Source organism: Schistocerca gregaria, chromosome 7 (assembly GCF_023897955.1).
Source record: "Schistocerca gregaria isolate iqSchGreg1 chromosome 7, iqSchGreg1.2, whole genome shotgun sequence".
Lineage (NCBI taxonomy): Eukaryota > Metazoa > Arthropoda > Insecta > Orthoptera > Acrididae > Schistocerca > Schistocerca gregaria.
Window position 1 is genome coordinate 514,741,310 of NC_064926.1, and position 19,191 is coordinate 514,760,500.

Sequence of the window (19,191 nt, forward strand, 5' to 3'; positions counted from 1 at the left end):
AATTATTCTAATTACAAACACACACACCCATGCCTGGGGGAGGACTCGAACCTCCTCCGGGACCAGCCGTACAGTCCACGACTGCAGCAGCCTAGACCACTCGGCTAACCCCGCGCGGCTAGTCATCTCAGACACCACAATTAGAATTAACTCTCAGTACTTCAGAAACTAATTTTTAATCATTTTTATTAGAGCACAACATATTTTAATACTATAATCAATATATGAGTTACTAGCGCAACGAATCAACAATGACCATGAGTTAACTAGCATCCAAGAACATCTTGGGAGTCTTGAGAGAACACCAACTGTTGTGTACTCAACGAAAACTATTATTTTGGTCTCTGTACAGTACATCTGGCCAAATGAAACAATTTTTGATAGTCTCAATAAGCAATGAAGAACGTTTCACGTAACTCTCCGATACGATTCCTCATCTGTTAGGAGCAAACCAGACATACGGCATGTTTGTTCATTGACATTGTAAGAACAATACCCGATTTCACCTTTGAATTGAAATCGATGAAGCGGAAGGGAGGCTCGGGACTTATTTGCTGACGTTCCTACTAAAAGGTTGTACAAAAGGAAGGACCAACATTTTAATTTAGCTTTAGCCAATGCATTGTACAAAAGTCAATGGTGTAGTCCATTTGAACGCTTTGAACATTCACACATTGATCAGTACATCCAAAGGATGCTAAAAATGTATCAGGGCCACTAGAATGCTAGTTTGGTGGGAATCTACAATTGGTCACTTCACTAGTACACACGATAGGCAATTCACCGGAGAGAAAATTGTGTTAGACGATAGTGTTCAGGCTTTCATAGACGCTATTTTCATATTTGATGGTTCCTGTATTATTGGCATAATACTGCGGTAGATGGCATGGCACGTATTAGTGTCCTTTTGTCTTACTGCAGACTTTGTCTAAGGCTATAAAGACGAAATTTGTTGATTTTCAGTCTTAAAAAGGTCATCAAACCGAACTTCTCAGATGAAGAGTGCGGAGGTGGAGTCGTGACACAATACGACCACTGCCAACGAACCTCAGAGGGGCGCCGATGTGTTTTACGGAGCTTGTACTGTAGAAGAGGTAGACCTGTTTGCGTTATCTAACACTAAGGTCCACAATATGTCAAATTTCAGTTTTTCTGTTCTGTTTAAGCTCGGTTGGTTGAGCTCGCTAAAGTCCGAAAATCATTTAGCATCGTGTTCTCTGATGATGCTATCCTGGATTAGCAGAAGGAACGTTAGTCATTGGAACACGCTCTACACAACTTCGCAATTGTCATCAAATAGAAATCACCAGATATATGTTTTATATTAAGATGAAGAGAGATATTAAATGTAACTAAATGCACTCATAATTCCTGTGTAGTGAATAGATTTTTTTTCGTTCAATAAAACCTTTGTTAGTTAGAAAAACTACATTGATTATCGTTGAAACTATATGCTTTTTACTCATTTTCAGTTACAGAAGAGACACTAATCAAATGTATTTTTTCATTGGCACGTGAAATTAATTAACATGCGTTGTGACTCGCTTTCGTATTCGACTTTCACTTGTGCGAATGTAAGAAAGCTGCCAGATGTGTCACATGTCGTTGTTTGTTCAGCAGATTAGCAGCTGTTTCTACGTATTAAGAAGTAATTAAGTATCACTTTGTCTACTCCTTTCACAGTGTACATAAGTGCCTCTGATACAGGTCCGCTCCCAGGCAGCCTTGAACAGAATCGTATTTAAGGGAGACGCAGTCCCTGGTTGTCATACAACGACAACCCACACGGAAGAGCCGTAAGTAAACAAACATCTAACACACACTCCTCCGATTTTTGAAAAAAGTAGCATTTACTGTGCCCTCTGTAGAAAGTGAATATTAACTACTAATTAGAAACTGGGGGTTACCTCTTATTTAGAAGAGTAAACTACAACAATCTATAACTATTTACCGTGTGATAGTTAATGTTTGCGAAGTAGAAAATTTCACAACTATAGTTAATGTTTGCAAAGTAGAAAATTTCACAACTAGTAAATCCCACTGCCGACTATTTAAGGAATCGAGTTCCTATTCATAAATTGTCGTATCTCCTGAACCACAAGTCGCATAATGATAGCACATGTCACCTACTTTGCTTGGTACATGTGGATACCATCTGCAGAAAGTGTTGCGAGTGGAGGTAGTGATAAAGAAGCAAAAAACTAAAACGTCATCCCAGAGGCTGCTGCTTTAGCACACCAGTGGCGGAAATGTAGAAAGCGCAAAACTTTCTTCCTTCGATCGTTTTGCAGGGAATGTCAGCAAGAAAAATTATTAAATAAAAGATGAAGTTTGTTGGAAATCAATAAGTGTTCTGATATCACAAATACTAGGTGAATGTCGTCTGGGTAATCTACGCGCCGTGTGTAGCCTCGCTTCGAGACATATACACATTTTATGATTTTTAATTTGACTCAGTCATTTAAGCCATGCAAGATTATTCCTCTTTTAAGTAGATTATGACAGCGTATTAAATTTTTTGTTGTTGTTGTGGTCTTCAGTCCTGAGACTGGTTTCATGCAGCTCTCCATGCTACTCTATCCTGTGCAAGCTTCTTCATCTCCCAGTACCTACTGCAACCTACATCCTTCTGAATCTGCTTAGTGTACTCATCTCTCGGTCTCCCTCTACGATTTTTACCCTCCACACTGCCCTCCAATGCTACCTTGATGCCTCAAAACATGTCCTACCAACCGATCCCTTCTTCTAGTCAAGTTGTGCCACAAACTTCTCTTCTCCCCAATCCTATTCAATACCTCCTCATTAGTTACGTGATCTATCCACCTTATCTTCAGTATTCTTCTGTAGCACCACATTTCGAAAGCTTCTATTCTCTTCTTGTCCAAACTAGTTATCGTCCATGTTTCACTTCCATACATGGCTACACTCCAAACAAATATTTTCAGAAATGACTTCCTGACACTTAAATCTATATTCGATGTTAACAAATTTCTCTCCTTGAGAAACGCTTTCCTTGCCATTGCCAGTCTACATTTTATATCCTCTCTACTTCGACCATCATCAGTTATTTTACTTCCTAAATAGCAAAACTACTTTTCTACTTTAAGTGTCTCATTTCCTAATCTAATTCCCTCAGCATCACCCGATTTAATTGGACTACATTCCATTATCCTCGTTTTGCTTTTGTTGATGTTCATCTTATATCCTCCTTTCAAGACACTGTCCATTCCGTTCAACTGCTCTTCCAAGTCCTTTGCCGTCTCTGACAGAATTAGAATGTCATCGGCGAACCTCAAAGTTTTTACTTCGTCTCCATGAATTTTAATACCTACTCCAAATTTTTCTTTTGTTTCCTTTACTGCTTGCTCAATATACAGAGGCTACAACTCTGTCTCACTCCTTTCCCAACCACTGCTTCCCTTTCATGCCCCTCGACTCTTATGACTGCCATCTGGTTTCTGTACAAATTGTAAATAGCCTTTCGCTCCCTGTATTTTACCCCTGCCACCTTTAGAATTTGAAAAAGAGTATTCCAGTCAACATTGTCAAAAGCTTTCTCTAAGTCTTCAAATGCTAGAAACGTAGGTTTGCCTTTTCTTAATCTTTCTTCTAAGATAAGTCGTAAGGTCAGTATTGCCTCACGTGTTCCAACATTTCGACGGAATCCAAACTGATCCTCCCCGAGGTCCGCATCTACCAGTTTTTCCATTCGTCTGTAAAGAATTCGCGTTAGTATTTTGCAGCTGTGACTTATTAAACTGATAGTTCGGTAATTTTCACATCTGTCAGCACCTGCTTTCTTTGGGATTGGAATTATTATATTCTTCTTGAAGTCTGAGGGTATTTCGCCTGTCTCATACATCTTGCTCACCAGCTGGTAGAGTTTTGTCATGACTGGCTCTCCCAAGGCCGTCAGTAGTTCTAATGGAATGTTGTCTACTCCGGGGGCCTTGTTTCGACTCAGGTCTTTCAGTGTTCTGTCAAACTCTTCACGCAGTATCGTATCACCCATTTCGTCTTCATCTACATCCTCCTCCATTTCCACAATATTGTCCTCAAGTACATCACCCTTGTATAAACCTTCTATATACTCCTTCCACCTTTCTGCCTTCCCTTCTTTGCTTAGAACTGGGTTGCCATCTGAGCTCTTGATATTCATACACGTGGTTCTCTTCTCTCCAAAGGTCTCTTTAATTTTCCTGTAGGCAGTATCTATCTTACCCTTAGTGAGATAAGCCTCTACATCCTTACATTTGTCCTCTAGCCATCCCTGTTTAGCCATTTTGCACTTCCTGTCGATCTCATTTTTGAGACGTTTGTATTCCTTTTCGCCTGCTTCATTTACTGCATTTTTATATTTTCTCCTTTCATCAATTAAATTTAATATTTCTTCTGTTACCCAAGGATTTCTAGCAGCCCTCGTCTTTGTACCTACTTTATCCTCTGCTGCCTTCACTACTTCATCCCTCAGAGCTACCCATTCTTCTTCTACTGTATTTCTTTCCCCTATTCCTGTCAATTGTTCCCTTATGCTCTCCCTGAAACTCTGTACAACCTCTGGTTCTTTCAGTTTATTCAGGTCCCATCTCCTTAATTTCCCACATTTTTGCAGTTTCTTCAGTTTTAATCTACAGTCCATAACCAGTAGATTGTGGTCAGAGTCCACATCTTCCCCTGGAAATGTCTTACTATTTAAAACTTGGTTCCTGAATCTCTGTCTTACCATTATATAATCTATCTGAAAGCTGTCAGTATCTCCAGGCTTCTTCCATGTATACAACCTTCTTTTATGGTTCTTGATCCAAGTGTTAGCTGTGATTAAGTTATGCTCTGTGCAAACGTCTACCAGGCGGCTTTCTCTTTCATTTCTTACCCCGAATACATATTCATCTACTACGTTTCCTTCTCTTCCATTTCCTACTATTGAATTCCAGCCACCCATGACTATTAAATTTTCGTCTCCCTTCACTATCTGAATAATTTCTTTTATTTCATCATACATTTCTTCAATTTCTTCATCATCTGCAGAGCTAGTTGGCATATAAACTTGTACTACTGTAGTAGGTGTGGGCTTCGTATCTATCTTGGCCACAATAATCCGTTCACTATGCTGTTTGTAGTAGCTTACCCGCATTCCTATTTTCCTATTCATTATTAAACCTACTCCTGCATTACCCCTATTTGATTTTGTGTTTATAACCCTGTAATCACCTGACCAGAAGTCTTGTTCCTCCTGCCACCGAACTTCACTAATTCCCACTATATCTAACTTTAACCTATCCATTTCCCTTTTTAAATTTTCTAACCTACCTGCCCGATTAAGGGATCTGACATTCCACGCTCCGATCCGTAGAACGCCAGTTTTCTTTCTCCTGATAACGACATCCTCCTGAGTAGTCCCCGCCCGGAGATCCGAATGGGGGACTATTTTACCTCCGGAATATTTTACCCAAGAGGATGCCATCATCATTTAATCATACAGTAAAGCTGCATGTCCTCGGGAAAAATTACGGCTGTAGTTTCCCCTTGCTTTCAGCCGTTCGCAATACCAGCACAGCAAAGCCGTTTTGGTTAATGTTGCAAGGCCAGATCAGTCAATCATCCAGACTGTTGCCCCTGCAACTACTGAAAAGGCTGCTGCCCCTCTTCAGGAACCACACGTTTGTCTGGCCTCTCAACAGATACCCCTCCGTTGTGGTTGCACCTACGGTACGGCCATCTTTATCGCTGAGGCACGCAAGCCTCCCCACCAACGGCAAGGTCCATGGTTCATGGGGGGGTTAAATTTTTCATTTCGACCAAAAATTTTTGTTGCCACTGTAAGTGCCACTGCAAGCAGTTTGATAGGCAACATCTCCAGTAGGATTGAGCACCAGTTGAACCATTTAGCAATATACACTCCTGGAAATGGAAAAAAGAACACATTGACACCGGTGTGTCAGACCCACCATACTTGCTCCGGACACTGCGAGAGGGCTGTACAAGCAATGATCACACGCACGGCACAGCGGACACACCAGGAACCGCGGTGTTGGCCGTCGAATGGCGCTAGCTGCGCAGCATTTGTGCACCGCCGCAGTCAGTGTCAGCCAGTTTGCCGTGGCATACGGAGCTCCATCGCAGTCTTTAACACTGGTAGCATGCCGCGACAGAGTGGACGTCAACCGTATGTGCAGTTGATGGACTTTGAGCGAGGGTGTATAGTGGGCATGCGGGAGGCCGGGTGGACATACCGCCGAATTGCTCAACACGTGGGGCGTGAGGTCTCCACAGTACATCGATGTTGTCGCCAGTGGTCGACGGAAGGTGCACGTGCCTGTCGACCTGGGACCTGACCGCAGCGACGCACGGATGCACGCCAAGACCGTAGGATCCTACGCAGTGCCGTAGGGGACCGCACCGCCACTTCCCAGCAAATTAGGGACACTGTTGCTCCTGGGGTATCGGCGAGGACCATTCGCAACCGTCTCCATGATGCTGGGCTACGGTCCCGCACACCGTTAGGCCGTCTTCCGCTCACGCCCCAACATCGTAAAGCCCGTCTCCAGTGGTGTAGCGACAGGCGTGTATGGAGGGATGAATGCAGACGTGTCGTCTTCAGCGATGAGAGTCGCTTCTGCCTTGGTGCCAATGATGGTCGTATGCGTGTTTGGCGCCGTGCAGGTGAGCGCCACAATCAGGACTGCATACAACCGAGGCACACAGGGCCAACACCCGCCATCATGGTGCGGGCAGCGATCTCCTACACAAGCCGTACACCTCTGGTGATCGTCGAGGGGACACTGAATAGTGCACGGTACATCCAAACCGTCATCGAACCCATCGTTCTACCATTCCTAGACCGGCAAGGGAACTTGCTGTTCCAACAGGACAATGCACGTCCGCATGTATCCCGTGCCACCCAACGTGCTCTAGAAGGTGTAAGTCAACTACCCTGGCCAGCAAGATCTCCGGATCTGTCCCCCATTGAGCATGTTTGGGACTGGATGAAGCGTCGTCTCACGCGGTCTGCACGTCCAACACGAACGCTGGTCCAACTGAGGCGCCAGGTGGAAATGGCATGGCAAGCCGTTCCACAGGACTACATCCAGCATCTCTACGATCGTCTCCATGGGAGAATAGCAGCCTGCATTGCTGCGAAAGGTGGATATACACTGTACTAGTGCCGACATTGTGCATGCTCTGTTGCCTGTGTCTATGTGGCTGTGGTTCTGTCAGTGTGATCATGTGATGTATCTGACCCCAGGAATGTGTCAATAAAGTTTCCCCTTCCTGGGACAATGAATTCACGGTGGTCTTATTTCAATTTCCAGGAGTGTAGTTATAGTAATAACTACGAAACATAACTAACCAGCACGTGAGTCTAAATATGTGACCTGTATTAGGTGTCTCCGAAACATGTTCAATGGACTGGGAGCCGGTTTTTTCCAGGGTTTTTGCTTTGGAGATTTAATATAATTGTAATACAGACAGAATATGGAAAACAAAAATGTATCAACATAAAAACACTTCACAACGACGATTCACAATACATTCAGCATATTAAAAAGGAAGTTAGGGAAAAGTAAGAATTATTCTAATTAAACTGACTAGTATTTTCCCCCAATGCACATTATTAAACCAAGGGACGGTGTTCAGGCCCATATGTTCCGTAATCGCGATCAATAAACGTCAGAGCATGGAAACGTATGTGGAGGCTTGTTCCCTTTTCTTTATGTGATTCCATAATATATTAAAACTGTTGTTTCTAGAGAACAGTGATGGACAAGATGTCATCCAACTATGCCCTTGATAAAGTCGGTGGGTTACAGATCAAGCGAATGAGCCTGATAGGAAGGTGACAGACGCTGTTCTTCTATGCAGGCCGGCACAGTGTTCGTGAAGTTTGATTGATCGTTTTCTGAACGTTTTCAATTAATGTGCGTGGACAGAACCTCGTGGAATAAAACCTCACTGATCAGACTGCCTTCAGGACGTTGGAATCGATACCTACTGTTGCATCAGTTATGTCAATAACGTCACACTTCACTGAAGAACTCTGTTTCATCTAACAATGCAGACAGCGAGCTTAGCGTTTACTGTTGTAGTGTCTAATCAATACCATTATTTCAGACCACAGTGAAGAGCTCAATGACAAGAAAAACATATAGAATCAAGTCCACTGGTATAAAATGATATAATTAAAGTGCGTTCAGAAAATATTAAAATCCAGTACAATGAAGAAGTCGTAACTAATAAAAATAGTGTCAAACTGGTACTCAGAACCAGCATTTCTGAAGACCTGCTGCTGATTTCATTTCGTGTCATTACACATTCACAGCTTTCAACTTCAGTGTCTGCATTTATTTCATTTCAACGAAATTAATTCAATTTATTGGTATTTCTAATCCAGGCAAAGCCACAGTTCTTTACAACAACTGGAATTGTTACATAACCACTGTGAGAAACTCAGGTGTCACTGATAAGTAGGATCTTATTCGAAGCTGAATGAATACTCATATAATATAACAGTTGAGACTGCTGCTCGTAAAACGCGAGGTATTTGGGTCCTTCCAGTATGGATTTATTCGAGACGTTATTTGTGGGTATGCCAGGTACAATAAACTCTAATGTTTGTTTTTACCTTGAGTTACGAAGAGCTTCTTTTGTTACATAATGACAAATGCTAAAATTACAACATACACGGAATGATTCAGCTGCCCCTAACCATGAGTTTTATGTAACCTGCAACGCCTTCGAATATCACGTGCCAGTTTTCATATTCTTCTTCTTGCTACGTTCAAATTATTAGTCCTACACCCAAGAAGACAGGACCTTTTTGTAGAAACTTGAATGTACTTAAACGAAAAAGTGATACGTTTTCGCTAGAGGCAGAAGTTTTCGATTTATTCGGGAAATACGCACAAACGTTACGTTTGACTATGGTTTCTTTTTAGTCTGTGTCTTCCAGCGGAAGCGGATCACAACACAAAATTTAGCTGCATTAAATTTCCTAAAAAAATGTGTTGCTCAATTTTTCCGTAGGAATAACAGTTTGCGCGTAGCAAGTGTGAGAATACGAGAGTCTCAATTGCACTGTTTGAAGGCATTGTGGCTTTCATAAAACCCATAAGTAGGGACAGCTGAATCACCATGTTTATCTTATATTCCATCAATTTCTATAAAAAGTGGGCGTTGCCTTTGTCGACAGATGTTTTCGCTGCTGCTCCTGGTGCTGCCCTTGCTGGCGGAGGGTGCTTCCACAGAGAGTGTGGGCTGTGTACTGCCAGCTGCCTCCACTGAGACGTTCTACATGACTACCGTAAGTTACCAGCAGCAGCAGAGAAAGGGTATCATACAAAGTTACAAATATTGTACTTATGAATACTTTACATCTTGTTAAAAGCAGTCTTTAAGTGTCTTTAGGGCAGGAGGAAATAAGATTCGTAGTTAACGTGTGACAGTAGAAAAGTAATTGCCCTAAATTAGGGTAACGTATTCTGATAGATCTTCCCCGTAATAGAACTAACTAAAACCTTAAGTATGACAGTAGAATAGTAATTTCTGTAAATTAGGGAAACGTATTCTCAGAAATCTTCTCCGTAACAGAACTACCTAAAGCCGTAAGTTAGAAACTCCCTCAATTGACAGCAATATGTTACTAAAATTAAAATTTTATTTAAATATATAATTCTCCAAACTGAGTCAGTGTAACGTATACCTCAACCTTGCTGTAATGTTACATATGTACATCTGCTTCAGTTGTATTGGCATAGATAAATCCTTCCCCCATTTTTGTCTGATGAGTTTGGTTTTCACCCGTAGTCAACTTACTGTCAAGGTTATTTTAGTCTTTAACATTAAGGCTATATAGTTTCACTGGATCAGCGGTTAAACCCTCCAATTTGTACACTAGAATAGTTATCGTCACATGATGTGAACACTGTACTTACAAACTCCGCTGTGGCACCATAGGAGGAGAAGCCGTGGTACCAGCAGTACCAGTACCAGGTACCCGGCCTGTTTGACCTGGGCTGCGTCACGTACGTCCAGTCTCCTGGGGAGAGCGACACCGAGATGTACCTCACTGGCAACTTCAGCAAAGCGCCTCTGTAAGTCACTAGGTTACCCTGCTATAGGTTAAATATCGTGTGTACTCTGTTAGATCACGGTAAATAAGGCACAATTAACCTCTTTTCTTGGGAGGGCTTTATTCGTTACTGACGGAATGTAATGGATTAACTCCCTAATATGTCCAAAAATACCCGAATTATGTGCAGACGTGAGGGACCGAATTGGTATTGTCCCGGAATTTTCAATTTTTGCACATGTAATGCAACTGCTTGCAAAAAAAACAGGACACATACTCTGTGACCTTACCCGAATATTCAGTGACTGATGATAATAAATTGTAAAATTTGTGGTAGTAAAGTATCTTTATTCTTCTGATGTTTTAACTGCATGCTTTCTTGACTTTGTGAGACTCTGATTTCCATATTTTCTTAATATGATTTAGAAACTGTCGTCTAGCTCTGTTGGTTAGAGAATTACTTGCGAATGACAAGATTACAGATTTCTGCTCCAGTCCAGTGTGCAATTTTAAGCTGTCACGAAGGTTCAATAACTGATAACCGCTGTATCGCAGCCTCATCATGAACATTTCACGTGATATGATATAATTCTTCCTTCATATCGTAAATTCGTAAACAAATTCTAATGATCACACAAAAAGAAATGCAACACGGGTTGTGTACAACACTGGCTAGAACGACTTCGGAAATCGTTAGTGCTGATTTCAATGAAAAGGCAGCACCCTAGAAATATTTCCAGATTGTAGCACAGCTTATATCAGCAAAATACGCATGAGAATGGTATAAATATTCAACTAACTTGTTCCTTTCTCTTTTTTTCAGCTTTCCTCTGAACAGCTATGTGTCAGTCACTGGAAACAAGCTCGACAAGGTCTATGAAGGCGTATGTAAGTGCAAATTAATACTTCCAAAAATGATAGCTGGTTTTCTCACAGGCATCTAAATCTGCATGGAGACTCTGCAAATCACATTTAAGTGCCTGGCAGAGGGTTCGTCGAACCACCTTCACAATTCTCTATTATTTCATATTTTTGTTGGTGGAAGACGGGACACGCATTTCTCTTACACCGTAGCAAACTAATTTTTCTTTACCTTACTCCTCTGGAGGAGCTAGACATAGATATTGCAGCAAACTTTAACGCTAACTGGCACGATCCGTACACATGTGTATAAGTTGATAAATATTTTCTTCTTTTTCCAGGGGAATCTCTACTGAGCGGACCATATAATGTAGTGTACTCGCACGAGGATTTCATCATGGACCACTACTGCTTTCTCGGATATGGTTAGTCTCTGTCACCTACTTCCTCTAACAACCTCTGCAATATTTTGTGCGTCATGAACGAGCTACGACAATAGTTTCTCATTTGGGTGTGTGAGGGTGAAGGGAAAAAAAGATTGCTCGGATGATTCTGTGTCCGTCTCACTACTTAATGTTTTAACTTGTATTTGCAATAGAAGTTTCTATCCTTTTACCGTTCATTTCTCTCAGTTCCATAGGGACGATTACTCCCAAGAAACAAGTCCTTGGACTTATACATATATATACATCCCATGATGAGCCAAACTGTGCATTATTGTTATTGCTTGCTGAAGCTATCCCCATTTATGGTTATTACAGTAGTAACACTATTTACAGTTGTAGCATATACACGGTAGGAGGCGTCTCTTGTCTTGTGATTTTGTTAACACTATCATGCCACATTCGGTATTGATCTTCTGACCAGTTTCACTGGCGGAGAGGAGCAGTGGAAAGAGTATGGACACTCTTCTGCTAGCATGCTGGTTCAAATCGACATCCTACCATTCATATTATTAGATCACCCTAAATCTCTTAAATCAAATTCTGGGAATAATTAATTTGAAACATACTCTGCCGATTACGTTTCCATTTCTTCCCCTGTCCGTGCTTATGCTCGGACTCCAATAAACATGTCGTCAACAAGAGGTTAAAATTTAAGTTCTTCTTTTTACCTTCCAAGCCTATTTTCAGTTAATAATTTCTAACTTCCACAGACGTTGTGGTATAATTCAGGTGAAATGTTGGAAAGCATTACTGTGTTATTTTAGTGTGTTCTACCCGGCATTAACACCAGTCTGCAATCTTAATCATTAAATTCAGTTGTTGTAAGGAAATCTACCATAATCTCAAGCATTTGCATATTCTGTAAAGATTCATGATACTTTTAATCCTGTCTGAAAATTCGGCGATGCAAAACTACATAACTCGAACGTTTCTGTTACAGAAATGGCTCAAATCTTCACAACTGTCAAGGAACCTAGCGACGAGTTGATGGAGCTGATATGGGAAGTTGTCAGTAATCACACTGAAGTGGACAAGTCTAAATTTAAGAAAGTGGTCTGTTAATGCTGTACCTCTGATAAATAAATATTAATGTAGCACATATTGAAACAGTCTTCCTTTCTCACCCTAATAATGTCAGAATCCATTTTTCCTAGCAACAACATATTAACAATGGTAAATTGAGAGTATAATTGTGTACCCTTTAAAGTACATTAATTAACGTATTTTCTCGCGTGACATGTTTTAGTCTCGTATGTAGAAAGACATTAAATTAAACGGCATCCAGGAGATGGTATGGAAAATTTACTTTTCCATGCAGATAGAATGAATGTACGTCAAAACGAACAACGTAAGATAGGGGGTTTTATGCAAGAAGTGTGTTAAAATTTTTTTTAGTACGTTATTATTTTCATGTCACTAGCATCACTAACCTTTTATCTACAGTCCCATCTGAGAAGTTTGCGTATTACAAACCTGCTGAGACAATGAGAAGTCGCTTACCTACATTGGGAAAACTTTCGAAGTTGTGTTCATCCCGTTTATTGTTTGTCATCCTACAGTACTGCCGCCTCGCTTTCTTATTCCATTAAAGAGCGTCACTAACCTCCTGCTTTACCCCCTGACAGGGAACAGGCTACAACTCTGTCTTCCTGCCTTCCCAATTGTTTCTTCCCTTTTACGTCCTCCGACGACGATAACCACCGTCCGGTACTGTACAAGTTGTAAATAACCTTTAGCTCCCTGTATATTTTGTCTTTGGCATCTCTGAGAGTGAAATCCAGTCAATTGTTAAAAGTATTCTCTGAAGCTACAAATGCCATATTCGTAAATTTCCTTTTCAAAGGTATCATTACAGGGGACATACTGTCCCGACGTTCATTGCTTGAAAGCTTGTAAATGAGAGGTGGTAGCGCTCTAAATCTGTTACATGCCTCAATAAGTAATAATTGTTTAAGGTGCATTCAAAAGACTTTTTACCAGTCTGCATAATTGAAAAATGTTTCCCTTTTCTTAGGCTGCTAGTTTTATGAATTAAGGATCACAACCTGTTTAAACAGAAAATTAGTGAAGCAAGAAAATGAGGCACTAAAACGAAAGAAAAGTAATTAAAGAGAGCATAATTATTTCTTTAATAAACTAAGGTAGCCAGTTAGTATGTAAGATGGACGATATTTCCACCCGGGTTTGTGGGTGATTCTGCCACCACACTGTCCCCAGAAAACAGCGGTGTGAGGGGAAGATGATTTACTGTTTACCTGGAAACTGTTCTCATCTGAAAATGAGCTGACTTTTGATTATCCAACACTGTTTTATTGCCACGATCGATGTTGATAGTATTACAGATGTTATGAGAAATGTTGACAGGTCACAGCAGATTTGTCTTACGTGAAGGGCATCCCACAGAAAATTGAAGGAAAGCATGTTGAGTGTATAACGTCCCATCGAAGCCGACGTCATTAAAGTAGGACGCTTTCTATAGGTGGATTTCTAGCTGAATCTGCATTGCAGTCCCATTATCTGAAATAAAGGTGATGCTACATGATTTTGACTGTAAAACCCTATCAAACTGGAAACAGATCGAAAGCTATTCACCTCTACAAATCTCTGTTGTGGTACTTGGATCATGTTTCAGCTAAGATAACCGATTGCAACTTGTCTGATTCCTTTCTCAGTGCAAGCAATTGCAGTGAGGATAATGTCCCATCCGAAGTCGAATCCACTTGCTATAGTGAGCCATATAGAAGCTACAGATTTGTGCAGAGGTAAATAGTCTTGAGTAACCACGTTAATTCAACTCGTATGCACAGTTTTACGGAGAATTATTTGGAGAATTTAATTCATTGCAAAAATTGAGTTTATGTGTTAGAACTTTCCACCTGAAAGTAAGAATAGTAAAATCGTTGATTCTTCAGTATGTACCTAAGTATTGGATTGTTAGGAGAAAGAGAAATGACAAAGCTATGAAGTACATTTTCAACATATCTCATTGCTGATGACATTTTATTACAACTGCCACCTATCAACATTTGTTCACTGAATCAGAAAGCACGTTCTTTGTGAAGAAACTGTTCCACACGACCGAAGATTTGTATATTATGAAAGACAACTTCGGAAGTTTTCACAATGCGCAAGCTTCTTAGATGGTACCGTAGATGCAGGGCTAGTGAGGCTAGCGACATGGAAATCATGTTGTTGTTGTTGTTGTGGTCTTCAGTCCTGAGACTGGTTTGATGCACCTCTCAATGCTACTCTATCCTGTGCAAGCTTCTTCATCTCCCAGTACCTACTGCAACCTACATCCTTCTGAATCTGCTTAGTGTAGTCATCTCTTGGTCTCCCTCTACGATTTTAACCCTCCACGCTGCCGTCCAATACGAAATTGGTGATCCCTTGATGCCTTAGAACATGTCCTACAAACCGATCCCTTCTTCTGGTCAAGTTGTGCCACAAACTTCTCTTCTCCTCAATCCGTTTCAGTACTTTCTCATTAATTATGCGATCTACCCATCTAATCTTCAGCATTCTTCTGTAACACCACATTTCGAAAGCTTCCTGTCCAAACTATTTACCGTCCATGGTTCACTTCCATACGTGGCTACACTCCATACAAATACTTTCAGAAATGACTTCCTGACACTTAAATCTATACTCGATGTCAACAAATTTCTCTTCTTCAGAAACGCTTTCCTTGCCATTGCCAGTCTACATTTTATATTCTCCCTACTTCGACCATCATCAGTTATTTTGCTGCCCAAATAGCAAAACTCCTTTACTACTTTAAGTGTTTCACTTCCTGATCTAATTCCCTCACCATCACCCGACTTAATTCGATTACATTCCATTATCCTCGTTTTGCTTTTGTTGATGATCATCTTATGTCCTCCTTTCAACACACTGTCTATTCCATTCAGCTGCTCTTCCAGGTCCCTTGCTGTCTCTGACAGAATTACGATGTCATCGGCGAACCTTAAAGTATTAATTTCCGCTGGATGGATTTCAATTCCTGCTCCGAATTTTTCTTTTGTTTCCTTCACTGCTTTCTCAATATACAGATTGAATAACATCGGGGATAGGCTACAACCCTGTCTCACTCCCTTCCCAACCACTGCTCCCCTTTCATGTCCTTAGGCTCTTATAACTGCCATCTGGTTTCTGTACAAATTGTAAATAGCCTTTCGCTCCTTGTATTTTACACCTGCCACCTTTAGAATTTGAAAAAGAGTATTCCAGTCAACATTGTCAAAAGCTTTCTCTAAGTCTACAAATGATAGAAACGTAGGTTTGCCTTTTCTTAATCTTTCGTAGGGTCAGTATTGCCTCACGTGTTATAACATTTCTACGGAATCCAAACTGATCTTCCCCGAGGTCGGCTTCTACTAGTTTTTCCATTCGTCTGTAAGGAATTCGCGTTAGTACTTTGCAGCTGCGACTTATTAAACTGATTTTTCGGTAATTTTCACATCTGTCAACATCTGCTTTCTTTGGGATTGGAATTATTATACTGTTCTTGAGGTCTGAGGGTAATTCGCCTGTCTCATACATCTTTCTCACCAGATGGTAGAGTTTAGTCAGGACTGGCTCTCCCAATGCCGTCAGTAGTTCCAATGGAATGTTGTGTCCTCCAAGGGCCTTGTTTCGACTCAGGTCTTTCAGTGCTCTGTCAAACTCTTCACGCAGTATCGTATCTCCCATTTCATCTTCATCTACATCCTCTTCAATTTCAATAATATTGTCCTCAAGTACATCGCCCTTGTATAGACCCTCTATATACTCCTTCCACCTTTCTGCTTTCCCTTCTTTGCTTAGAACTGGGTTTCCATCTGAGCTCTTAATATTCATACAAGCGGTCCTCTTTTCTCCAAAGATCTCTTTAATTTTCCTGTAGGCAGTATCTATCGTACCCTTAGTGAGATAAGCCTCTACATCCTTACATTTGTCCTCTAGCCATCCTTGCTTAGCCATTTTGCACTTCCTGTCGATCTCATTTTTGGGATGTTTGTATTCCTTATTGCCTGCTTCATTTACTGCAATTTCATATTTTCTCCTTTCATCAATTAAATTCAATATTTCTTCTGTTACCCAAGTATTTCTACTAGCCCTCGTCTTCTTACCTACTTGATCCTGTGCTGCCTTCACTACTTCATTCCTCAAAGCTACCCATTCTTCTTGTATTGTATTTCTTTCCCCCATTCCTGTCAATTGCTCCCTTATGATCTCCTTGAAACCCCGTGCAACCTCTGGTTCTTTTAGTTTATCCAGGTCCTATCTCCTTAAATTCCCACCTTTCTGCAGTTTCTTCAGTTTTAATCTACAGATCATAAGCAATAGATTGTGGTCAGAGTCCACATCTGCCCCTGGAAATGTCTTACAATTTAAAAACTGGTTTCTAAATCTCTGTCGTACCATTATATAATCTATCTGAAACCTGTCAGTAACTCCAGGCTTCTTCCATGTATACAGCCTTGTTTTATGATTCTTGAACCAAGTGTTAGTTATGATTAAGTTGTGCTCTGTGCAAAATTCTACCAGGCGGCTTCCTCTTTTATTTCTTTGCCCAGTTCATATTCACTTACTACGTTTCCTGCTCTCCCTTTTCCTACTACCGAATTCCAGTCACCCATGACTATTAAATTTTCGTCACCCTTCACTATCTGAATAATTTCTTTTATTTGATCATACATTTCTTCAATTTCTTCGTCATCTGCAGAGCTAGTTGGCATATAAACTTGTACTACTGTAGTAGGTGTGGGCTTCGTATCTATCTTGGCCACAATAATGCGTTCACTATGCCGTTTGTAGTAGCTCACCCGCATTCCTATTTTCCTATTCATTATTAAACCTACTCCTGCATTACCCCTATTTGATTTTGTGTTTATAACCCTGTAGTCACCTGACCAGAAGTCTTGTTCCTCCTGCCACCGAACTTCACTAATTCCCACTATATCTAACTTTAACCTATCCATTTCCCTTTTTAAATTTTCTAACCTACCTGCCCGATTAAGGGATCTGACATTCCACGCTCCGATCCGTAGAACGCCAGTTTTCTTTCTCCTGATAACGACATCCTCTTGAGTAGTCCCCTCCCGGAGATCCGAATGGGGGATTATTTTACCTCCGGAATATTTTATCCAAGAGGACGCCATCATCATTTAATGATACAGTAAAGCTGCATTTCCTCGGGAAAAATTACGGCCGTAGTTTCCCCCTTGCTTTCTGCCGATCGCAGTACCAGCACACCAAGGCTGTTTTGGTTATTGTTACAAGGCCAGATCAGTCAATCATCCAGACTGTTGCCCCTGCAACTACTGAAAAAAAGGGGGGGGGAATAATAACGTGCTAAAAATATATATTATCACACTTCTTACATAAAGCTTCCTATTTTCCATACCCTCTCCTGGATGCCGTTTAATTTAACGTCTTTCTAAGTACGAACTGAAATATGTTAAGAAAGAAATTATTTTTTTAAATATACTTTAAACGGTACAGAATTGAACTTTCAATTTAATATTATTAATTTGTCGTTGCTAGGAAAAATGGATTTTGACATTAGGGTGAGAAAGAAAGATTGTTTCAAAATGTGCTTCGTTAATATTTATTTATCAGAAGTTCAGCATTAACAGACCACTTTCTTAAATTTAGACTTGTCCACTTCAGTGTGATTACTGACGACTTCCCATATCAGCTCCATCAATTCGTCGCTAGGTTCCTTGACAGTTGTGAAGATTTGAGCCATTTCTGTAACAGAAACGTTCGAGTTATGCAGTTTTGCATCGCCGAATTTTCAGACAGGATTAAAAGTATCATGAATCTTTACAGAATATGCAAATGCTGCAGATTATGGTAGATTTCCTTACTAAAACTTTATTTTATGAAGAAGCTTAAAGACTGGAGTTACTGTCGGGTACAACACACTAAAATAATACAGTAATGCTTTCCAACATTTCAACTAAATTATACCACAACGTTTGTGGAAGTTACAAATCATTAACTGAAAATAGGCTTGGAAGGTAAAAAGTAGAACTTAAATTTTAACGTCTTGTTGACGACAAGTTTATTAGAGTCCGAGCATAAGCACGGACAGGGGAATAAATGGAAACTTAAACGGCAGAGTATGTTTCAAATTAATTATTCTCGGAATTTTGCTTTAAGAGATTTAGGGAGATCTAAATGTCCATAATACGAATGGCTATATGTCAATTTGATCTACCCTGCTAGCAGAAGAATGTCCATATTGCTTCCACTACTCATCTCCGTCAGTGAAACTGGTCGGAAGATCAATACCGAATGTGACATGACAGTATTAACAAAATCATGAGACAAGAGACGCTTCCTGCCGTGTGTTTGCTACAACTGGAAGTAGTGTTACTACTATACTAAGTTTAAATGGGGATAACTTCAGCAGGCAATATATATATATATATAGTTACAAAAAGGGTAGGGATAGAAACATTTATTGCAAATACAAAAATTCTACTTAAAACATTGAGTAGTGAGACGTACATAGAATCACTGCAGCAATCTTTTCTTCCCTTCACCCTCACACACCGAACTGAGAAACTATCGTCATAGCTCGTTCATGACGCACAAAATATCGCGGAGGTTGTTGGAGGAAGTAGATGAAAGAGACTAACCATATCCGAGAAAGCAGTAGTGGTCCATGATGAAATCCTCGTGCGAGTACACTACATTATATGGTCCGCTCAGTAGAGATTGCCCTGGAAAAAGAGGAAGATATATATCAACTTATACACACATCTACAGATCGTGCCAATTAGAAATACTGTTTGCTGCAACATCTATGTCTAGCTCTCCAGA

At 40.6% G+C, this 19,191-nt stretch overlaps 1 protein-coding gene across 1 annotated transcript; it reads left to right on the forward strand.

Annotated features, from left to right (window-relative positions):
• The first annotated feature begins 1,774 nt into the window (after positions 1-1,774).
• LOC126281300 (uncharacterized) lies at positions 1,775-12,475 on the forward strand. The gene is made up of 6 exons (XM_049980133.1): positions 1,775-1,796; positions 9,191-9,301; positions 9,955-10,091; positions 10,893-10,957; positions 11,272-11,355; positions 12,317-12,475. The coding sequence occupies exons 2-6, from the start codon at positions 9,191-9,193 to the stop codon at positions 12,436-12,438; spliced, it is 519 nt and encodes a 172-aa protein (XP_049836090.1). The 5' UTR covers positions 1,775-1,796; the 3' UTR covers positions 12,439-12,475.
• Positions 12,476-19,191: the final 6,716 nt, after the last annotated feature.

Coding starts and splice junctions, on each gene's coding strand:
- LOC126281300 (XM_049980133.1), top strand. CDS start 9,191: ATGTTTTCGCTGCTGCTCCTGGTGCTGCCCTTGCTGGCGGAGGGTGCT. Junction 9,302..9,954: donor AGACGTTCTACATGACTACC/GTAAGTTACCAG, acceptor GTGGCACCATAG/GAGGAGAAGCCGTGGTACCA. Junction 10,092..10,892: donor AACTTCAGCAAAGCGCCTCT/GTAAGTCACTAG, acceptor TCTTTTTTTCAG/CTTTCCTCTGAACAGCTATG.